This window comes from Protomyctophum parallelum (assembly GCF_964188405.1).
Source record: "Protomyctophum parallelum genome assembly, chromosome: 17".
Taxonomy (NCBI): Eukaryota; Metazoa; Chordata; class Actinopteri; order Myctophiformes; family Myctophidae; genus Protomyctophum; species Protomyctophum parallelum.
Window position 1 is genome coordinate 43,415,678 of NC_139719.1, and position 25,238 is coordinate 43,440,915.

General features: G+C 47.2%; 1 protein-coding gene across 1 annotated transcript in view; it reads right to left on the reverse strand.

The window, feature by feature from the left end:
- The window catches only part of LOC310874786 (semaphorin-4G-like), a gene marked incomplete at both ends in the record, with an annotated part of 139,976 nt that overhangs the window by 38,799 nt on the left and 75,939 nt on the right, over positions 1-25,238 (reverse strand). Inside the window, 2 exon segments of the mRNA XM_083787650.1 lie at positions 7,543-7,681; positions 11,675-11,868. Coding sequence (XP_083643776.1) covers positions 7,543-7,681; positions 11,675-11,868 — 333 coding nt within the window.

The following is a 25,238-nucleotide window of genomic DNA, read 5'->3' on the forward strand; positions in this document are numbered from 1 at the left end:
GCGCGCACGTCACTCAGACACACAATATTCACAGAGAAACAACAACAAAAGGGACCCTAGAATATTGCGTGCATCGCCAAATTAGACGCCAGATTCTAGAGTTCCAGCTTGTGGATCTTCTACGTGTGATGCCTGTGTGTGATGCTGTGGTAAATGGTGCATTTACATAGCACCTTTATCCAAGGCGCTTTACAGAGATTGTGCATTACATTCACCCATTCATACACACATTCATACACCTTTACATAGATTGTGCATTACATTCACCCATTCATACACCGATTGCGGCGGAAGCCACGCAAGGCACCAACCAGCACATCAGGAGCAATTAGGGGTTCAGTGTCTTTGCCCAAGGACACTTCGACATGTAGACAGGAGGAGGAGGAGCCGGGATTCGAACCGCCGACCCACGGATCATTGGACGACCTGCTCTACCTCCTGAGCCACAGTCGCCCCTGTGTGATCAAGAAGGACAATTAATGTACATAATTCATAATTTAGCAGACGCTCTAAATCCAGAGCAATATACAGTATTAAGCTAGAACCAAAAGAAGATCACACCCGTGTGGAGTGAGTGGTGCAACTCCGTGTGGGCGTCGCCGGAGCATCCAGACCCACAGGACGGCCCGTGGACCGTCCATAGCATCCAGACCCACAGGATGGACCGCGGACCGGCCATAGCATCCAGACCCACAGGATGGACCGCGGACCGGCCATAGCATCCAGACCCACAGGATCGCACGCGGACCGTCCATAACATCCAGACCCACAGGATGGCATGCGGACCGTCCATAGCATCCAGACCCACAGGATGGACCGCGGACCGTCCATAGCATCCAGACCCACAGGATGGACCGCGGACCGGCCAGAACATCCAGACCCACAGGATGGAACGCGGACCGTCCATAACATCCAGACCCACAGGACGGCCCGCGGACCGACCAGAACATCCAGACCCACAGGATCGCACGCGGACCGTCCATAACATCCAGACCCACAGGATCGCACGCGGACCGTCCATAACATCCAGACCCACAGGACGGCACGCGGACCGCCCAGAACATCCAGACCCACAGGACGGCACGCGGACCGGCCATAACATCCAGACCCACAGGACGGCACGCGGACCGCCCAGAACATCCAGACCCACAGGATGGAACGCGGACCGACCAGAACATCCAGACCCACAGGACGGCCCGCGGACCGACCATAACATCCAGACCCACAGGACGGCACACGGACCGACCAGAACATCCAGACCCACAGGACGGCACGCGGACCGTCCAGAACATCCAGACCCACAAGATGGCCCGGGACCGCCCAGGGTCCCGGCCCGCCCGCCCCGCGTCCAACGTCGGAAATGAACGTAAAGAGGAGTTTCGCACAAGATGTTTTCTTATCCATTCGTCATTAAAAAAAGAAAAGAAAAAAAACAACAACATGCCGAGCGTTCCATACCAAATTAGCGGATTTACCGTCCGGGTGGATCAACCGCTGGAACTCGTATTCAGGTTAGTCCGTCTGTTGTAGCAGTGGCGTGCACAGACATTTAGAGGGGCAGGTGCTCAAGTAGATAGCGCGCCACCGAGTGGCGCGCTACGAGCTTGTAGGTCTGCTATTTTTCTTTAATCGAAGAACCACTGACATAGAAACATAGCTTTAGATTGTGGGGGGCCTAAATAATATAGTAGAAGCGTTTTTTTTATCAAGATTTGATCAATGTCACCGCATGGTCCACACACTACAAATTAAGAAAAATAAATAAAACATTTTTTTTAATTTTCTTTTAAGAGCAAAATTGCCAATGTCTATCTGTGCACGCCACTGCACGCACGCACATAAGCTCTTTGTTGTCTTCTATCCTCCTGATGTGGACAAATACATAAACAATCAACGATGTGGTTTTTCAACAGGAAAGGACGCTGCACATGTATCTGACGTCGTGGTGAAGGAATGAAAGTTACTCGTTCATTTATTTTCTTTTTGAGCGGTGCCAAGCGCTCCCAAGCACTGACCGACTGAGTGCGTATGTCTTCCGTCTGTCCGTCTGTCTGTCTCAGTTCTACCTATATTCACCCCATGGTGTGTCTGTCTGTATGTCTGTCTGAGCACGACCTATTGACCCCTGCAGGTGATGCTGATTGTGGAATGCTCTTTGGCCACTCAGAATAGCCAAATGGCATTGATCACGCCTCAAGGTCTTTAGTTTAATCAAGTTAGGTAATAAGACCTGGTACTTAAGACACGCAAAATGCAGCCCTATGACTCCAAAGCACCGCTCACTCCACACTATGACTGTCAGAGCACCGCTCACTCCACACTATGACTGTCAAAGCACCGCTCACTCCACATTATGACTGTCAGAGCACCGCTCACTCCACACTATGACTGTCAGAGCACCGCTCACTCCACACTATGACTGTCAGAGCACCGCTCACTCCACACTATGACTGTCAAAGCACCGCTCACTCCACATTATGACTGTCAGAGCACCGCTCACTCCACACTATGACTGTCAAAGCACCGCTCACTCCACATTATGACTGTCAGAGCACCGCTCACTCCACACTATGACTGTCAAAGCACCGCTCACTCCACATTATGACTGTCAAAGCACCGCTCACTCCACATTATGACTGTCAAAGCATCGCTCACTCCACATTATGACTGTCAAAGCACCGCTCACTCCACATTATGACTGTCAGAGCACCGCTCACTCCACATTATGACTGTCAAAGCACCGCTCACTCCACATTATGACTGTCAGAGCACCGCTCACTCCACATTATGACTGTCAAAGCACCGCTCACTCCACATTATGACTGTCAACGCACCGCTCACTCCACATTATGACTGTCAAAGCACCGCTCACTCCACATTATGACTGTCAAAGCACCGCTCACTCCACATTATGACTGTCAAAGCACCGCTCACTCCACACTATGACTGTCAAAGCACCGCTCACTCCACACTATGACTGTCAGAGCACCGCTCACTCCACATTATGACTGTCAGAGCACCGCTCACTCCACATTATGACTGTCAAAGCACCGCTCACTCCACACTATGACTGTCAAAGCACCGCTCACTCCACATTATGACTGTCAAAGCACCGCTCACTCCACACTATGACTGTCAGAGCACCGCTCACTCCACACTATGACTGTCAGAGCACCGCTCACTCCACATTATGACTGTCAGAGCACCGCTCACTCCACACTATGACTGTCAGAGCACCGCTCACTCCACACTATGACTGTCAAAGCACCGCTCACTCCACATTATGACTGTCAGAGCACCGCTCACTCCACACTATGACTGTCAAAGCACCGCTCACTCCACACTATGACTGTCAAAGCACCGCTCACTCCACATTATGACTGTCAACGCACCGCTCACTACACATTATGACTGTCAAAGCACCGCTCACTCCACACTATGACTGTCAAAGCACCGCTCACTCCACATTATGACTGTCAAAGCACCGCTCACTCCACATTATGACTGTCAGAGCACCGCTCACTCCACATTATGACTGTCAACGCACCGCTCACTCCACATTATGACTGTCAACGCACCGCTCACTCCACATTATGACTGTCAAAGCACCGCTCACTCCACATTATGACTGTCAGAGCACCGCTCACTCCACATTATGACTGTCAAAGCACCGCTCACTCCACATTATGACTGTCAGAGCACCGCTCACTCCACATTATGACTGTCAAAGCACCGCTCACTCCACATTATGACTGTCAAAGCACCGCTCACTCCACATTATGACTGTCAACGCACCGCTCACTCCACATTATGACTGTCAGAGCACCGCTCACTCCACACTATGACTGTCAGAGCACCGCTCACTCCACATTATGACTGTCAAAGCACCGCTCACTCCACATTATGACTGTCAACGCACCGCTCACTCCACACTATGACTGTCAGAGCACCGCTCACTCCACACTATGACTGTCAAAGCACCGCTCACTCCACATTATGACTGTCAACGCACCGCTCACTCCACATTATGACTGTCAGAGCACCGCTCACTCCACATTATGACTGTCAAAGCACCGCTCACTCCACACTATGACTGTCAGAGCACCGCTCACTCCACACTATGACTGTCAAAGCACCGCTCACTCCACATTATGACTGTCAGAGCACCGCTCACTCCACATTATGACTGTCAGAGCACCGCTCACTCCACACTATGACTGTCAAAGCACCGCTCACTCCACACTATGACTGTCAAAGCACCGCTCACTCCACACTATGACTGTCAAAGCACCGCTCACTCCACATTATGACTGTCAAAGCACCGCTCACTCCACATTATGACTGTCAGAGCACCGCTCACTCCACATTATGACTGTCAAAGCACCGCTCACTCCACATTATGACTGTCAACGCACCGCTCACTCCACATTATGACTGTCAAAGCACCGCTCACTCCACATTATGACTGTCAAAGCACCGCTCACTCCACATTATGACTGTCAAAGCACCGCTCACTCCACACTATGACTGTCAGAGCACCGCTCACTCCACATTATGACTGTCAAAGCACCGCTCACTCCACACTATGACTGTCAAAGCACCGCTCACTCCACATTATGACTGTCAAAGCACCGCTCACTCCACACTATGACTGTCAACGCACCGCTCACTCCACACTATGACTGTCAAAGCACCGCTCACTCCACACTATGACTGTCAAAGCACCGCTCACTCCACATTATGACTGTCAAAGCACCGCTCACTCCACATTATGACTGTCAAAGCACCGCTCACTCCACATTATGACTGTCAGAGCACCGCTCACTCCACACTATGACTGTCAAAGCACCGCTCACTCCACACTATGACTGTCAAAGCACCGCTCACTCCACATTATGACTGTCAACGCACCGCTCACTCCACATTATGACCCCAAAGCACCGCTCACTCCACACTATGACTGTCAAAGCACCGCTCACTCCACATTATGACTGTCAAAGCACCGCTCACTCCACATTATGACCCCAAAGCACCGCTCACTCCACATTATGACTGTCAAAGCACCGCTCACTCCACATTATGACTGTCAGAGCACCGCTCACTCCACACTATGACTGTCAGAGCACCGCTCACTCCACATTATGACTGTCAAAGCACCGCTCACTCCACACTATGACTGTCAACGCACCGCTCACTCCACATTATGACTGTCAAAGCACCGCTCACTCCACATTATGACTGTCAAAGCACCGCTCACTCCACATTATGACTGTCAGAGCACCGCTCACTCCACACTATGACTGTCAAAGCACCGCTCACTCCACATTATGACTGTCAGAGCACCGCTCACTCCACACTATGACTGTCAAAGCACCGCTCACTCCACATTATGACTGTCAGAGCACCGCTCACTCCACACTATGACTGTCAACGCACCGCTCACTCCACATTATGACTGTCAAAGCACCGCTCACTCCACACTATGACTGTCAAAGCACCGCTCACTCCACACTATGACTGTCAGAGCACCGCTCACTCCACATTATGACTGTCAAAGCACCGCTCACTCCACATTATGACTGTCAAAGCACCGCTCACTCCACATTATGACTGTCAAAGCACCGCTCACTCCACACTATGACTGTCAGAGCACCGCTCACTCCACACTATGACTGTCAAAGCACTGCTCACTCCACACTATGACTGTCAGAGCACCGCTCACTCCACACTATGACTGTCAAAGCACCGCTCACTCCACATTATGACTGTCAACGCACCGCTCACTCCACATTATGACTGTCAAAGCACCGCTCACTCCACATTATGACTGTCAGAGCACCGCTCACTCCACATTATGACTGTCAGAGCACCGCTCACTCCACATTATGACTGTCAAAGCACCGCTCACTCCACATTATGACTGTCAGAGCACCGCTCACTCCACATTATGACTGTCAAAGCACCGCTCACTCCACATTATGACTGTCAAAGCACCGCTCACTCCACATTATGACTGTCAACGCACCGCTCACTCCACATTATGACTGTCAGAGCACCGCTCACTCCACACTATGACTGTCAAAGCACCGCTCACTCCACATTATGACTGTCAGAGCACCGCTCACTCCACACTATGACTGTCAGAGCACCGCTCACTCCACATTATGACTGTCAGAGAATCGCTCACTCCACACTATGACTGTCAAAGCACCGCTCACTCCACATTATGACTGTCAAAGCACCGCTCACTCCACATTATGACTGTCAGAGCACCGCTCACTCCACACTATGACTGTCAGAGCACCGCTCACTCCACATTATGACTGTCAGAGAATCGCTCACTCCACACTATGACTGTCAAAGCACCGCTCACTCCACATTATGACTGTCAAAGCACCGCTCACTCCACATTATGACTGTCAGAGAATCGCTCACTCCACACTATGACTGTCAGAGCACCGCTCACTCCACACTATGACTGTCAAAGCACCGCTCACTCCACATTATGACTGTCAAAGCACCGCTCACTCCACACTATGACTGTCAAAGCATCGCTCACTCCACATTATGGTGTGACTTCTTATTTTTATTAAGATGAGCTGTTGGTGTGGGATGTGACTTCAGTCTAAATCGAGCCTTACAGATACCAGGTCTGGGGTCAGATGTTACTCACAGAGACCAGGTCTGGGGTCAGATGTTACAGGTCTGGGGTCAGGTGTTACTCACAGAGACCAGGTCTGGGGTCAGATGTTACAGGTCCGGGGTCAGATGTTACAGGTCTGGGGTCAGATGTTACTCACAGAGACCAGGTCTGGGGTCAGATGTTACTCACAGAGACCAGGTCTGGGGTCAGCTGTTACAGGTCTGGGGTCAGATGTTACTCACAGAGCCAGGTCTGGGGTCAGATGTTACAGGTCTGGGGTCAGATGTTACTCACAGAGCCAGGTCTGGGGTCAGATGTTACTCACAGAGCCAGGCCTGGGGTCAGATGTTACTCACAGAGCCAGGTCTGGGGTCAGATGTTACTCACAGAGCCAGGTCTGGGGTCAGATGTTACTCACAGAGCCAGGTCTGGGGTCAGATGTTACTCACAGAGCCAGGTCTGGGGTCAGATGTTACTCACAGAGCCAGGTCTGGGGTCAGGTGTTACAGGTCTGGGGTCAGGTGTTACTCACAGAGACCAGGTCTGGGGTCAGGTGTTACAGGTCTGGGGTCAGATGTTATACTCACAGAGCCAGGTCTGGGGTCAGATGTTACTCACAGAGCCAGGTCTGGGGTCAGGTGTTACTCACAGAGCCAGGTCTGGGGTCAGGTGTTACTCACAGAGCCAGGTCTGGGGTCAGGTGTTACAGGTCTGGGGTCAGGTGTTACTCACAGAGCCAGGTCTGGGGTCAGGTGTTACAGGTCTGGGGTCAGGTGTTACAGGTCTGGGGTCAGGTGTTACTCACAGAGCCAGGTCTGGGGTCAGGTGTTACTCACAGAGACCAGGTCTGGGGTCAGGTGTTACTCACAGAGCCAGGTCTGGGGTCAGGTGTTACTCACAGAGCCAGGTCTGGGGTCAGGGAGCTTCCCAGAGTACTCCCTCCACTTGTTGTCCTGGACCTCCATGAAGGAGCCCTCGAAGGCCTTCTGGATGTCCGTGAAGGAGTAGCGGCAGACCGCCGACGCCTTGATGTTCCTCCTGGAAGAAGAGACCACATGGTGAACGGTGCGTTTATACAGCGCCTTTATCCCAAGGTGTTTGGGCCATCATGGCCCATAGCACTTACCCTATATACCCCCTTAGATAGCATTTCTGTAGACTTAGATAGCATTTGATACAGACTTATAGCATGTTATGTAGACGGCACTATGATTGCATTGTATGTAGACAGCACTATAATTGCATTGTATGTAGTCATAGCACATCAGAGTACATTATGTAACGGTGGCAATACGTCCTTCTACGTAGTCCAACAAAACATTTCAACAAGATAGCGATCGAACCAGTGCTGGTTGTCTCGTTAGAACCCGCGGGTTCTCAGTGGTGTTCCGATCCGAACTTCACCTCGGATGCCCTGAAACTTGGAACACGATGCTACTATCTGGGTTCTTTAAACTTAGAACACGATGCTACTATCTGGGTTCTTTAAACTTAGAACACGATGCTACTATCTGGGTTCTTTAAACTTAGAACACGATGCTACTATCTGGGTTCTTTAAACTTAGAACACGATGCTACTATCTGGGTTCTTTCATTATGAAACTTAGAACACGATGCTACTATCTGGGTTCTTTCATTATGAAACTTAGAACACGATGCTACTATCTGGGTTCTTTCATTATGGTTCATTAGAACACGATGCTACTATCTGGGTTCTTTCATTATGAAACTTAGAACACGATGCTACTATCTGGGTTCTTTCATTATGAAACTTAGAACACGATGCTACTATCTGGGTTCTTTCATTATGAAACTTAGAACACGATGCTACCATCTGGGTTCTTTCATTATGGTTCACTAGAACACGATGCTACTATCTGGGTTCTTTCATTATGGTTCACTAGAACACGATGCTACCATCTGGGTTCTTTCATTATGGTTCACTAGAACACGATGCTACCATCTGGGTTCTTTCATTATGAAACTTAGAACACGATGCTACTATCTGGGTTCTTTCATTATGGTTCACTAGAACACGATGCTACTATCTGGGTTCTTTCATTATGGTTCACTAGAACACGATGCTACCATCTGGGTTCTTTCATTATGAAACTTAGAACACGATGCTACTATCTGGGTTATTTCATTATGGTTCACTAGATGTGTGTCATGATGACGACGATGCCAGGCAACTGGAGTACGTATCGCCATGACGATGCCTGGCGTGTGAACCCATATATGAGGTTTCTACATTAGTCTGATGTCAGCGCTGCGTGGATATCGCTGTTGTCTGAACGTGTGCGTTCTAATTTTTAAACACCAGAGGGAGTTCAACGAGCTCGTTCCTGGCGACAACACAGTGAGCCAACACCAGGATGGAAAGAAAAAACGTCGGCCTCGACATACCTTACAAGGACAAGCATTAAATGTAGTCGCATTAGTGGTGGTAGAAGATCGAATCCTCTGTTCAGTCAGTGTGTTCATAGGGGTCGAGACCGACAATATCCTTGATTTTGTTGAGGTAACGCTCCTTTTCCTCAAAGTTAAGCTTGTCCTTGTAAGCAAGGTATGTCGAGGCCGACGTTTTTTCTTTCCATCCTGGTGTTGGCTCACTGTGTTGTCGCCAGGAACGAGCTCGTTGAACTCCCTCTGGTGTTTTAAAAAGTAGAACGCACACGGATGGCCGCTGACTGTAAACAAACGAGAAATGCCTGCCAACATGGCGGCCGCTACCACGTGACACATATGTTAACGCCCCCTCCGGGAGATTTTGGTGGACCCTATAGAGCAGGGATGTCAAACTCAAATACACAGTGGGCCAAAATAAAGAAATTGGTACAAGTCGAGGGCCGGACTGTGTTTCAACACACGGGCCATTTTTGTGTAGAGGTGTAGCTGAAAGTCGACCACAAGTGATATACTTTCACTGCTGATCAATAGTGAAGAGAAGACGCTTGCGCTTGCGGGCCCTCGATACGTGACAATGCACTCGCAGTGCATTGTGGGACTTGTAGTATTGTGGTGGTCCGTGCAATATACCAGAGGGCCAGTTCTAATACTAATTAAATATCATCCCGCGGGCCAAAGAAAATTCATTCACGGGCCTGATTTGGCCCCCCGGGCCTTGAGTTTGACATATATGCTATAGAGCGTCCCCAGAGAAGAGAGAGAGAGAGAGAGAGAGAGAGAGAGAGAGAGAGAGAGAGAGAGAGACAGAGAGAGAGAGAGAGAGACAGAGAGAGAGAGAGAGAGAGAGAGAGAGAGAGAGAGAGAGAGAGAGAGAGAGAGAGAGAGAGAGACAGAGAGAGAGAGAGAGAGACAGAGAGAGAGAGAGAGAGAGAGAGAGAGAGAGAGAGACGACAGAGAGAGAGACAGAGAGAGAGAGCGTCTACCTTTCTATGTCTATGGGCTAGATGACTCGCCCCCGGTACAGGCCAATGGAAAGCGACGTCGCCACATGGCGGCCATCTTGCTACAGTCGGCTCACTCACTCATAACATTGGTGATGGTGCGTGTACTTTTTGTCAGGTGAAACCGCCTGACAAACGAAAGCTCATGAATGAACTATAGTTAAATAACCACAAACTTGCTACATTTTCAACCGATTTTCAAGCGGCTTTGGTTTGGTATAAACGTCAGATGATACTGCAGAGCTACTTATTATAGTGGCCTTTCATATAAAACACATTAGGCAGACAGGCACGTTGATAATAACGTTTGTGATAAACCAAACCGTTTGTAAAAGAGAGAAATGAGAGTTTTGTTTGAGCAGATCACCAGCTACCACGGGACGAATCTGAAACGTTGACTGTCGAAAGATGGCCGCCGGCGAACTGCACTGTAGACCACGCCTTGTGCCATCTAGCCTTTATATATATATATATATATATATATATATATATATATATATATATATATATATATATATATATATATTAATGCTGTCAAAGTTAACGCGTTATTAATGCATTAACGCAACACCTTATTAACCGCTTATTAAGAGAAAATGGGCAAGCCATAAAATAATGCACGCCATTTTCATAATGTGGCCCACATGTTCAGCTATTTGAGTATCCCTGGTTTACTGTGTCAGAAAAGGACACCAAACTCACAGTTTGCAAGGTGTGTGATTTCACGACGCTGTGATCGGTATCGGCAGTTACTGCTTCCAGTGATCGGTCCCAAAAAACCAGATTGGAGCATTTCTACAATACACCGTTTTCTTTCAGTTCAACAATGAATTTAAAGCAAAAAGGTTTTCGCGATTAATTGCGATTAATCGCGCGATTAACTACACAAATCATGCGATTAATCGCGATTAAAATTTTTAATCGCCTGACAGCACTAATATATATATATATATATATATATATATATATATATATATATTAGTGTGTGCCTACCTGTGGAAGATCCTTAGGAAGGATGAGGGAGGAGTTAGTGAGGGAAAGGGGGAAAAAAACGGATGGTATAAAGAGACGAGTTGGATGTACAGTACAGTACAGTACAGTACAGTACAGTACAGTACAGTACAGTACAGTACAGTACAGTACAGTACAGTACAGTACAGTACAGTACAGTACAGTACAGTACAGTCGCACACTAAACAAAACATTATGTGAAAGTCATACGCTTCCACAGAAACATAATATGACCAAGTAAAGTCCAGACATCAACACATCTACCCACAGAAACAGCTCACGTCTCCTATTACCACCAGGGGGTGCTCACGTCTCTTAACCAAGTCTGACCTGAGATCAGATTTTTCAAAAATAGCAGACCTACAAGCTCGTAGCGCGCCACTCGGTGGCGCGCTATGAGCTTGTAGATCTGCTATTTTTCAATAGCTTAAAGCATGACATGATGCCATGAACACCAAAATGGGTTCCCCCCGTTCAGAATGGGTTAATAATGCCACCAGGAGGGGGTGCTCACGTCTCTTATAACCACCAGGGGGTGCTCACGTCTCTTATAACCACCAGGGGGTGCTCACGTCTCTTATAACCACCAGGGGGTGCTCACGTCTCTTACCACTCCAGGCCGAAGACGCCGTACAGCGTGCTGGCGGCGTGTGCGCTCGCTCCTCCTTCCCCCCCCGGGGGGAGCACGAAGACGCTGCGGAGGATGTTGAGGTGGATCTGGTAGTCGGGGACGGAGCACACCATCCTGGCCTTCAGGAAGGACGTCCACCGCCTCTGGAGAGTCCGCTGGCCGCCCCAGTCCCCCTGCATGAGCACACACACACACACGCACACACACACGCACACGCACACACACGCACACACGCACACACACGCGCACACACACGCGCACGCGCACACGCACACGCACACACACATTTGAATTATTTTATTTGGATCTGCACAAGAGGCGTAATACAATGGACCCAAACACTGATCAGAATTAGGTTATACATTATATGGTCCAACCAGATATAGCTGCTGCACATGCTTAACACACAGAGGGAAAAGAAGGGAGAAAAAAAATATATATATATATATATATATATATATATATATAGCACATTGTTTACATACTATTACTTGACACTACTAGACAGGATGTTTGTTTTGTTTTGTTTTTTCTTAAGCCACCTAGGGATAAATGAAACAACGCCTTCTCCAGACAGACAGGCTGCCCATAGTAGCTGAGACAGTATTTAGCCAGCTTTTTTGCATTTGTTTTTAACAATCCACCCAATTGCAGACCCCTGAGCACAAGTTTATGGACATGGCCCAGACTTCCAAATACAAGGACAATAAGTTGACAGGTATATCCCAAGGCCATAATACGTTCCACCAGAAGCTGATATTTCATAAGTTTGGATGTAAAGCAAGCACACACACACACACACACACACACACACACACACACACACACACACACACACACACACACACACACACACACACACACACACACACACACACACACACACACACACACACACACACACACACACACACACACACACACACACACACACACATTTTTGGACGTATGAGTTTTCCACCCGACAGAGACGTGTTCTGTACCAGGAAGCACAGCTGCAGAGAGAAGATCTCTTAGATTCTCAGAGTTCTTCTCTGTGTCGTACAGGATTGGAACACGTTCACACATGACTCACAACTGTAATATATATACCCACAGTTTACAGTAAGTGTGAATGAACAGGATTTTAAATGGAGTCAAAGGGTGCAGGTGAAGAACAGCTGCACTAATTGGCGTCGTTAAGACGTGCATGGAAACAGTTTGTGTTGTGTGTGATTTCAAGTTCACACCATAATATATAAGATGATGAACTGTGTTGAAAGTTACAGTAGACGTTACAGTAAGTTCTGCTGAATTCTGCTGAATGTCTTCTAAATCAGCTTTATGGAGAAAAAACCTCATGATTCTATCAGTGGTTCTCAAACTTCTTCACGTCAAGGACCCCCAAAATCACATGTATTTGGCCGCCGACCACCATCTCATAATATCTTGTTCCAGCAGGGACGCCCAAGAAACAAAGATTTGTGTTAAACATGTTTGCGTGAAAATATAATATATATTCAAGGATTTGTAACAAAAACAAAAAAAACACGATAAAGAATGCAGAGCTACAAGTTCAAAGCGTGGCACGAAATGACGTGCTATGAACTTGTAGATCTGCTATTTTTAAATAGTAAAAATAAAATCTAAAATGACACAGATGCTTTCCCGTTTGAATGGGTGTGGCTCTTTGAGTGGCAGGTATTAATTGTTTACGTAATTCATCTGCCAGTGTTTACAGTGTTTACAGTGTTTACAGTGTTTTTACTTTCATTTTTTTTAAGAGCCGTTGAAGGCGCGATGTGTCCAGGATGTAAACAAAGCCGCAATCAATCAATCAATCAATCCATCAATCAATCAATCAATCAATCGCCTGATGGAGGGGAAAGGTACTGGTCGGAATAACGTGTTCCTTCCACGTGCTACGTTTGGCCGGGGAAACTCTCCCCTGTCAGGTGCAAAGAAACAGCTTGGACTCCTCATGCATAGGAGGAGGCATGAGGGCAGTCCACTTCCCCCCCCCCCCCCAGGTTGGCAGAGGAAGTGCAGCCCAGGATTACATTAGATAATTGACACTGACTGGGTGAAAAAAACTGGGTTGCAAAATCGTTGGATTCAAATTATAGAAAAAAAATCAACCAATCAACCAATCAATCAATATAAATAGTTTGGACTCAGGGTCAGATGCATTTCCAGTTCTCCAGAACCAGCACAGAGCCCGGGCTCTGGACCCGATCACCCCTAGATCTCCATATATGGATCTGACCTGTTCTGACATAACAACACTCCATATTTGGGCATGCCTGACACAGAACTCCATATATAGGAATAAAGGGACACCGATACAGAAATCTCCATATATGGGTCTGAAAAAGGGACACAGACAGATGGGTGGAACGGGTACTCTGACACGGGTACAACGGGTACTCTGACACGGGTACAACGGGTACTCTGACACGGGTACTCTGACACGGGTACAACGGGCATCGCATAGCCGGGTGGGGAATGGATCTTCAACTTTCATCGTTACCGATTCGTTACGCACATTTTTGGACGTATGAGTTTTCCACCCGACAGAGACGTGTTCTGTACCAGGAAGCACAGCTGCAGAGAGAAGATCTCTTAGATTCTCAGAGTTCTTCTCTGTGTCGTACAGGATTGGAACACGTTCACACATGACTCACAACTGTAATATATATACCCACAGTTTACAGTAAGTGTGAATGAACAGGATTTGAAATGGAGTCAAAGGGTAAAGGTGAAGAACAGCTGCACTAATTGGCGTCGTTAAGACGTGCATGGAAACAGTTTGTGTTGTGTGTGATTTCAAGTTCACACCATAATATATAAGATGATGAACTGTGTTGAAAGTTACAGTAGACGTTACAGTAAGTTACAGTAGAAGTTACAGTAAGTTACAGTAGACGTTACAGTAAGTTACAGTAGTTACAGTAAGTTATAGTAGACGTTGAGGGAGAGAACGAGAACAAGACAGACAGACAGACAGACAGACAGACAGACAGACAGACAGACAGACAGACAGACAGACAGACAGACAGACAGACAGACAGACAGACAGACAGAGAAAGTGATGTTTTCTTGGACCGTTTCCAAAGCAGGAGGACCAAAGCGAGCATATCATGCATCTGTAGCAGTGAGGAACCAGCTGTATTCCTTTGGAGGCTACTGTGATGGATGGAAATACAACAAGGATCAGATGGATGTCCATGTCTTCAACACAATGTCTTTATGCTGGAAGAAGTTACCTCCAGTGAGTCCTGGAAGAGGACGCGGTCACCTTGAGGTTCCATCCATGCGCTATGGACACACAGCTGTGCTGGTAGAAGATACAGTCTACATCTGGGGAGGCCGCTGGGAAGAGGAGTACTACAATGAGCTTTATGCATTTGATGTGGACGCCCACATGTGGTTGAAACCCAGAAGGGTTTCTGGAGCTGTTCCAGAGGAGAGGTGGAGCCACTCAGCCTGTGTGTTGGGGGAGGACATGTTTATCCATGGAGGAGACACCAAGCTGACTAGATACACTAATGACATGTACAAGTTGAACACCAGCACGATGGTCTGGACTTTAATGAACACCAGAGGAACTCCACCTCCTGCTTCAGCATATCACTCTGCTACCATCATTGGGACAAAGATGTTTGTATTCGGGGCCTACCACAGCACCATCAGAGTGTTTGACACAGAGACCGACCTCTGGATGAGCACACCTTCTGCACAGCTTCTTCCAGAAAGACATGGAGCTCATTCAGCCTTTACCTACAATGGAGAACTGTACATATTTGGTGGCTGGAACGGTAACCAGAGCTTCAATGATCTGTGGAAATTCAGTCCAGAGACCTTCTCCTGGAAGAAGGTTGAGCCCAAAGGGAAAGGCCCGGGTCCAATGGCTGGTATGTGCTGTTGCATTGTGGGAGAACGCATCATCTTCTTTGGAGGATACAAACACCACAAACGCTCAGGTCGCATATATCTCATACTCACTGATGAGCTGTACGTCTTAGACTTGAGTCCTAGCCTGAAGACATTATGCAAGCTAGCGGTTATTCAGTACGATCTGGATCAGTCTGAACTCCCACACGACATCAGGTGGGAACTGGTAGCCATGACAACCAACAGTGTGCTCACTGCCAACAAGGTCACGAAGAGAAGGAAAAACAGAAAACATTGAGTCAACTAAACCAGACGCTGTGGCTTCCATGTGACCGGCCTATGACATCACTACTATGACACCCAAAAGGAAAGAAAAGAAAAGATGATCTACAAGCTCACAGTGTGCAGCATTGCATATCAATGTGGGGTTTGAGAAGCACTACAGATCAGTGGTTGTTTGGCTCAAGTCAACCGTGTGAATAACTTTATCGTCCACGGCACCCTGAATGACATTCTTACTTTATAGAGCCGTAACCGCCCATTCTGCTGAATGTCTTCTAAATCAGCTTTATGGAGAAAAAACCTCATGATTCTATCAGTGGTTCTCAAACTTCTTCACGTCAAGGACCCCCAAAATCACATGTATTTGGCCGCCGACCACCATCTCATAATATCTTGTTCCAGCAGGGACGCCCAAGAAACAAAGATTTGAGTTAAACATGTTTGCGTGAAAATATAATATATATTCAAGGATTTGCAACAACAACAAAAAATCACGATAAAGAATGCAGAGCTACAAGTTCAAAGATAAAGAATGCAGAGCTACAAGTTCAAAGATAAAGAATGCAGAGCTGGCCCAGGCCGTAGCGTAACGGTCTGGGCACCGGACTGGTAATCCAGTCGCAGTGTGCCGCGGGTTCGACTCCCGGACCCGACACGGCCTTTACTGCATGTCATCCCCCCATCTCTCTCCCGTTTCCTGTCAGCCTACTGTCTGTCCCTTCAAAAATCAATAAAAAAAAGGCGTAAGCCGCAAAAAAATATCTTAAAAAAAAAAAAAAAGAATGCAGAGCTACAAGTTCAAAGATAAAGAATGCAGAGCTACAAGTTCAAAGTGTGGCACGAAATGACGTGCTATGAACTTGTAGATCTGCTATTTTTAAATAGTAAAAAAAGAATGTAAAATGACACAGATGCTTTCCCGTTTGAATGGGTGTGGCTCTTTGAGTGGCAGGTATTAATTGTTTACGTAATTCATCTGCCAGTGTTTACAGTGTTTACAGTGTTTACAATGTTTTTACTTTACTTTTTTTAAGAGCCGTTGAAGGCGCGATGTGTCCAGGATGTAAACAAAGCTGCAATCAATCAATCAATCAATCAATCGCCTGATGGAGGGGAAAGGTACTGGTCGGAATAAGGTGTTCCTTCCACGTGCTACGTTCGGCCGGGAAAACTCTCCCCTGTCAGGTGCAAAGAAACAGCTTGGACTCCTCATGCATAGCAGGAGGCATGAGGGCAGTCCACTGCCCCCCCCCCCCCCCCCCCAGGTTGGCAGAGGAAGTGCAGCCCAGGATTAGATAATCGACACTGACTGGGTGAAAAAGAACTGGGTTGCAAAATCGTTGGATAAAAAATTATAGAAAGAAAAACAACCAATCAATCAATATACATTGTTTGGACTCAGGGTCAGATGCATTTCTGGTTCTCCAGAACCAGCACAGAGCCCGGGCTCTGGACCCGATCACCCCTAGATCTCCATATATGGATCTGACCTGTTCTGACATCACAACACTCCATATTTGGGCATGCCTTGACACAAAACTCCATATATAGGAATAAAGGGACACAGAGAGACGGATACAGACATCTCCATATATGGGCCTGAAAAAGGGACACAGACAGATGGGTGGAACGGGTACTCTGACACGGGTACAACGGGTACTCTGACACGGGTACAACGGGTACTCTGACACGGGTACAACGGGTACTCTGACACGGGTACAACGGGTACTCTGACACGGGTACAACGGGTACTCTGACACGGGTACAACGGGTACTCTGACACGGGTACAACGGGTACTCTGACACGGGTACAACGGGCATCGCATAGCCGGGTGGGGCATGGATCTTCAACTTTCATCGTTACCGATTCGTTACGCACATTTTTGGACGTATGAGTTTTCCACCCGACAGAGACGTGTTCTGTACCAGGAAGCACAGCTGCAGAGAGAAGATATCTTAGATTCTCAGAGTTCTTCTCTGTGTCGTACAGGATTGGAACACGTTCACACATGACTCACAACTGTAATATATATACCCACAGTTTACAGTAAGTGTGAATGAACAGGATTTTAAATGGAGTCAAAGGGTGCAGGTGAAGAACAGCTGCACTAATTGGCGTCGTTAAGACGTGCATGGAAACAGTTTGTGTTGTGTGTGATTTCAAGTTCACACCATAATATATAAGATGATGAACTGTGTTGAAAGTTACAGTAGTTACAGTAAGTTACAGTAGACGTTACAGTAAGTTACACTAGTTACAGTAAGTTACAGTAGACGTTACAGTAAGTTACAGTAAGTTACAGTAGACGCTGAGGGAGAGAACGAGAACAAGACGGACGGACGGACGGACGGACGGACGGACGGACGGACGGACGGACGGACGGACGGACGGACGGACGGACGGACGGACGGACGGACGGACGGACGGACGGACGGACGGACGGACGGACGGACGGACGGACGGACGGACGGACGGACGGACGGACGGACGGACGGACGGACGGACGGACGGACGGACGGACGGACGGACGGACGGACGGACGGACGGACAGACAGACAGACAGACAGACAGACAGACAGACAGACAGACAGACAGACAGACAGACAGACAGACAGACAGACAGACAGACAGACAGACATACAGACAGACAGACATACAGACAGACAGACAGACAGACAGACAGACAGACAGACAGACAGAGAAGGTGATGTTTTCGTGGACCGTTTCCAAAGCAGGAGGACCAAAGCGAGTCTCTCACGCGTCTGTAGCAGTGAGGAACCAGCTTTATTCCTTTGGAGGCTACTGTAAAGGATGGAGCTACAACAAGGATCAGATGGATGTCCATGTCTTCAACACAATGTCTTTATGCTGGAAGAAGTTACCTCCAGTGAGTCCTGGAAGAGGAGACGGTCACCTTGAGGTTCCATCCATGCGCTTCAACCACACAGCTGTGTTGGTAGAAGATACAGTCTACATCTGGGGAGGCAAATGTGGAGGGAAGTACTACAATAAGCTTTATGCATTTGATGTGGACGCCCACATGTGGTTGAAACCCAGCAGGGTTTCTGGAGCCGTTCCAGAGGAGAGGTGGAGCCACTCAGCCTGTGTGTTGGAGAAGGTCATGTTTATCTATGGAGGAAACACCAATCTGACTGGATACACTAATGACATGTACAAGTTGGACACCAGCACAATGGTCTGGTCCTTAATTAACACCAGAGGAACTCCACCTCCTGCTTCATGGTTTCACTCTGCTACTATCATTGGGACAAAGATGTTTGTATTCGGGGGCTACATCAGCACCATCAGTGTGTTTGACACAGAGACCGACCTTTGGCTGAACACACCTTCTGCACAGCTTCTTCCAGAACGACGTGGTCATTCAGCCTTTACCTACAATGGGGATCTGTTTATATTTGGTGGCTTGAACTACGTTCAGAGCTTCAATGATCTGTGGAAATTCAGTCCAGAGACCTTCTCCTGGAAGAAGGTTGAGCCCAAAGGGAAGAGACCCGGTCCAATGTATGATATGTGCTGTTGCATTGTGGGAGAACGCATCATCTTCTTTGGAGGATACAAACACTACAACCGCTCAGGTCGCCTAGATCACATACTCACTGATGAGCTGTACGTCTTAGACTTGAGTCCTAGCCTGAAGACATTATGCAAGCTAGCGGTTATTCAGTACGATCTGGAACAGTCTGAACTCCCACACGACATCAGGTGGGAACTGGTAGCCATGACAACCAACAGTGTGCTCACTGCCAACAAGGTCACGAAGAGAAGGAAAAACAGAAAACATTGAGTCAACTAAACCAGACGCTGTGGCTTCCATGTGACCGGCCTATGACATCACTACTATGACACCCAAAAGGAAAGAAAAGAAAAGCTGATCTACAAGCTCACAGTGTGCAGCATTGCATATCAATGTGGGATTTGAGAAGCACTACAGATCAGTGGTTGTTTGGCTCAAGTCAACCCTGTAAATAACTTTATCGTCCACGGCACCCTGAATGACATTGTTACTTTATAGAGCCGTAACCGCCCATTCTGCTGAATGTCTTCTAAATCAGCTTTATGGAGAAAAAACCTCATGATTCTATCAGTGGTTCTCAAACAACCATACCCTTGACCTCATTCTGGTCTATGGTATTACAATAGAGCACCTCACAGTTTTTCCACAAAATCGTGACCTCTCTGATCATTATCTGATCACCTTCGATTTTACATTGATCGACTGTACGCCACTGGACAAAAATGTCCTTGGCAGAAGTATAGCTGAGAGCGCTGTAAATAAATTCAAGGAAATAGTTCCATCAGCCATCAACTCAGTATACTTCAACAAAATAGAGGACCTCCACACATATAGTCCTCCTCAACTCGATCAACTTGTTGATAGTGTCACATGCTCATTTCAAAATACTCTAGACTCTGTTGCTCCCCTGAAAAGGAAGGTAATAAAGCAACAAAGGCTAGCCCCATGGTACAACTCGGAAACTAGAAACCTCAAGCGAACGTCTCGCAAACTTGAAAGAAAATGGCGCTCAACCAAACAGAAAGAATCATGTATAGTCTGGAAGAATAGCCTCAAAATATACAAAAAGGCTCTCGACACGGCCAGAGCCAACTATTATTCATCCCTAATAGAGGAAAACAAAAGTAACCCAAAGTTTCTTTTTGATACTTTGGCAAAACTGACAAAAAGCCGCGATTCCACTGTTCCACGTATTCCTACAACTCTCAATAGTAACGATTTCATGAGGTTCTTCAATGGCAAAATAGAAACTATCAGAGATCAAATTGATCTACAACTACTCTCGGCTCCCACTGGACTGCCTCCAAATATGGTGGTCTCAGAGATGGCCGCACACCCAAATATATATATGGATAGTTTCTCTCCAATCGAGCTCTCTGATTTCACTTCAATGATATCTTCCTCAAAATCAACGACATGTACCCTGGATCCAGTTCCGACTAGATTACTCAAAGATGTCCTGCCTCCGGTTGGTACATGCCTACTCAATATGATCAATATGTCCTTGGTGACAGGCTACGTGCCACAATCTTTTAAGGTAGCGGTAATCAAACCTCTACTCAAAAAGCCTACTCTTGATGCAGGCATTCTAGCTAACTATAGACCTATATCGAACCTTCCATTTCTCTCCAAAATTCTCGAGAAAGCAGTCGCCAAACAGTTATGTGACTTTCTACATAACAACAATTTATTAGAAGGCTTTCAGTCAGGCTTCAGAGCTAACCATAGCACTGAGACGGCACTGCTGAGAGTTACAAATGACCTCCTGACTGCAGCAGATAATAACCTCCTCTCCGTACTGGTGTTGCTGGACCTTAGTGCTGCATTTGACACTATTGACCACCACATTCTGCTACAGAGACTGGAGCACCTGGTTGGCATCAGGGGTGCCGCACTGAAATGGTTCGAGTCCTATCTGTCTGATCGATTTCAGTTTGTAGATGTCAATGATGGCTCCTCAACACGTGAAAAGGTCAAATACGGAGTCCCACAAGGCTCTGTGCTTGGACCAATACTTTTCTCCTTATATATGCTCCCTCTGGGTAACATCATCAGGGAACACTCTATACATTTCCATTGTTACGCGGACGACACTCAATTATATCTATCGATGAAACCGAACGAAACGGACCAATTAGTCAAACTTCAAGCATGTCTTAAAGACATAAAGAGTTGGATGACCCGTAATTACCTACTCCTCAACTCTGACAAAACGGAAGTTATCGTGATCGGCCCTAAGCCCCTAAGAGACAAGCTAGCCGATGAGAACTTTTCCCTAGATGGCATTACCTTGGCCTCCAAGGCCACTGTAAAGAATCTGGGAGTTGCCTTTGATCAAGATATGTCTTTCAAATCGCACATCAAACAAATCTCAAAGACTGCCTTTTTTCACCTGCGAAATATTGCAAAGGTTAGGCACATCCTGTCCAAAAATGAGGCAGAAAAACTTGTCCACGCATTTGTTACCTCAAGGCTGGACTACTGCAACTCGCTATTATCAGGCTGCCCAGGTAAGTCTCTGAAAAGCCTACAGGTAGTTCAAAATGCTGCGGCGCGTGTGCTGACAGGTACCAGAAGAAGAGACCATATCACTCCTTCACTGGCCTCTCTACACTGGCTCCCTGTCAAACACAGAATAGAGTTCAAAATTCTTCTTCTTACCTACAAAGCTCTCAATGGTCAGGCACCACAATATCTCAAAGATCTCATTGATCCCTACAAACCAAATAGAACACCAGTGCGTCTACAGTATGCAAAAATGCTTACTGTCCCAAAAATATCAAAAGTTACAATAGGAGGCAGGGCGTTTAGGTCCCAGGCACCTCAGCTGTGGAACCTTCTCCCGGCTTCGGTCCGTGGGGCTGACACGCTCTGCACATTCAAGACTAGGTGGAAAACCTTTCTCTACGACAAAGCCTATAGCTAGAGTTGTCTCCAAGTCTAGCTGGATACCATGGTCGTACATTGTTGTGTGGGTCTGTCTCCCAGCAGTACTTGTAATATACACTATATAGGCTCCAGTAAGGCCTGCCACTAATCCAACATCCGGGGAATCTCTCCCCGGAGTCTCTTTTCATCCTCCCCGTCGCAGTTCTGTGGACCTCTAATATTAACGCCCAACTGACTGCCGAGTGTGACCGTGGATCAGGCCTCTTCATGGAGCCCACCAGAAGTGTGACCTGGACCCGGCCTCACAGAGCTCGACCTCGACCAGATGTGGACCAGACCCCTCCACGGAGCCCACCTGTCTATTTCTCTCTGTCTATCTCTCTCTCTCTCTCTCTCTCTCCCTCTAGCCCCCCCCCCCCCCCCCCCCCCCCCGACACGGTCGAGGCAGATGGCCGCCCACCCTAGAGTCGGGTTCTGCCTGACGTTTCTTCCTAAAGGGGAGTTTTTCGTTACCATTGTCGCAATATTGCTTGCTCTGGGTGGATCTTTGTTGGTTGTAAAGTGTCTTGAGACAACTTGTTGTGATTTGACACTATAATAAAATTGAATTGAAAAGAAATTGAAACTTCTTCACGTCAAGGACCCCCAAAATCACATGTATTTGGCCGCCGACCACCATCTCATAATATCTTGTTCCAGCAGGGACGCCCAAGAAACAAAGATTTGAGTTAAACATGTTCGCGTGAAAATATAATATATATTCAAGGATTTGCAACAACAACAAAAATCACGAAAAAGAATGCAGAGCTACAAGTTCAAAGATAAAGAATGCAGAGCTACAAGTTCAAAGATAAAGAATGCAGAGCTACAAGTTCAAAGATAAAGAATGCAGAGCTACAAGTTCAAAGATAAAGAATGCAGATCTACAAGTTCAAAGATAAAGAATGCAGAGCTACAAGTTCAAAGCGTGGCACGAAATGACGTGCTATGAACTTGTATAGATCTGCTATTTTTAAATAGTCAAATAAAATCTAAAATGACACAGATGCTTTCCCGTTTGAATGGGTGTGGCTCTTTGAGTGGCAGGTATTAATTGTTTACGTAATTTATCTGCCGGTGTTTACAGTGTTTACAGTGTTTACAGTTTACAGTGTTTACAGTGTTTACAGTGTTTACAGTGTTTACAGTGTTTACAGCGTTTTTACTTTACTTTTTTTAAGAGCCGTTGAAGGCGTGATGTGTCCAGGATGTAAACAAAGCCGCAATCAATCAATCAATCAATCGACTGATGGAGGGGAAAGGTACTGGTCAGAATAACGTGTTCTTTCCACGCGCTACGTTCGGCCGGGGAAACTCTCCCCTGTCAGGTGCAAAGAAACAGCTTGGACTCCTCATGCATAGGAGGAGGCATGAGGGCAGTCCGCTGCCCCCCCCCCCCCCCAGGTTGGCAGAGGAAGTGCAGCCCAGGATTACATTAGATAATCGACACTGACTGGGTGAAAAAACTGGGTTGCAAAATCGTTGGATAAAAATTATAGAAAGAAAAACAACCAATCAATCATTATACATTGTTTGGACTCAGGGTCAGATGCATTTCCGGTTCTCCAGAACCAGCACAGAGCCCGGGCTCTGGACCCGATCACCCCTAGATCGCCATATATGGATCTGACCTGTTCTGACATCACAACACTCCATATTTGGGCATGGCTGACACAGAACTCCATATATAGGAATAAAGGGACACCGATACAGAAATCTCCATATATGGGTCTGAAAAAGGGACACAGACAGATGGGTGGAACGGGTACTCTGACACGGGTACAACGGGTACTCTGACACGGGTACAACGGGTACTCTGACACAGGTACAACGGGTACTCTGACACGGGTACAACGGGTACTCTGACACGGGTACAACAGGCATCGCATAGCCGGGTGGGGCATGGATCTTCAACTTTCATCGTTACCGATTCGTTACGCACATTTTTGGACGTATGAGTTTTCCACCCGACAGAGACGTGTTCTGTACCAGGAAGCACAGCTGCAGAGAGAAGGTCTCTTAGATTCTCAGAGTTCTTCTCTGTGTCGAACAGGATTGGAACACGTTCACACATGACTCACAACTGTAATATATATACCCACAGTTTACAGTAAGTGTGAATGAACAGGATTTTAAATGGAGTCAAAGGGTGCAGGTGAAGAACAGCTGCACTAATTGGCGTCGTTAAGACGTGCATGGAAACAGTTTGTGTTGTGTGTGACGTCAAGTTCACACCAGAATATATAAGATGATGAACTGTGTTGAAAGTTACAGTAGACGTTACAGTAAGTTACAGTAGACGCCGAGGGAGAGAACAAGACAGACAGACAGACAGACAGACAGACAGACAGACAGACAGACAGACAGACAGACAGACAGACAGACAGACAGACAGACAGACAGACAGACAGACAGACAGACAGACAGACAGACAGACAGACAGACAGACAGACAGACAGACAGACAGACAGAGAAAGTGATGTTTTCTTGGACCGTTTCCAAAGCAGGAGGACCAAAGCGAGCATATCATGCATCTGTAGCAGTGAGGAACCAGCTGTATTCCTTTGGAGGCTACTGTGATGGATGGAGCTACAACAAGGATCAGATGGATGTCCATGTCTTCAACACAATGTCTTTATTCTGGAAGAAGTTACCTCCAGTGAGTCCTGGAAGAGGAGACGGTCACCTTGAAGTTCCATCCAGGCGCTTCGGCCACACAGCTGTGCTGATGGAAGATACAGTCTACATCTGGGGAGGCCACTGGGGAGGGGAGTACTACAATGAGCTTTATGCATTTGATGTGGACACCCACATGTGGTTGAAACCCAGCAGGGTTTCTGGAGCTGTTCCAGAGGAGAGGAGGTACCACTCAGCCTGTGTGTTGGGGAAGGTCATGTTTATCTATGGAGGAGACACCAAGCTGA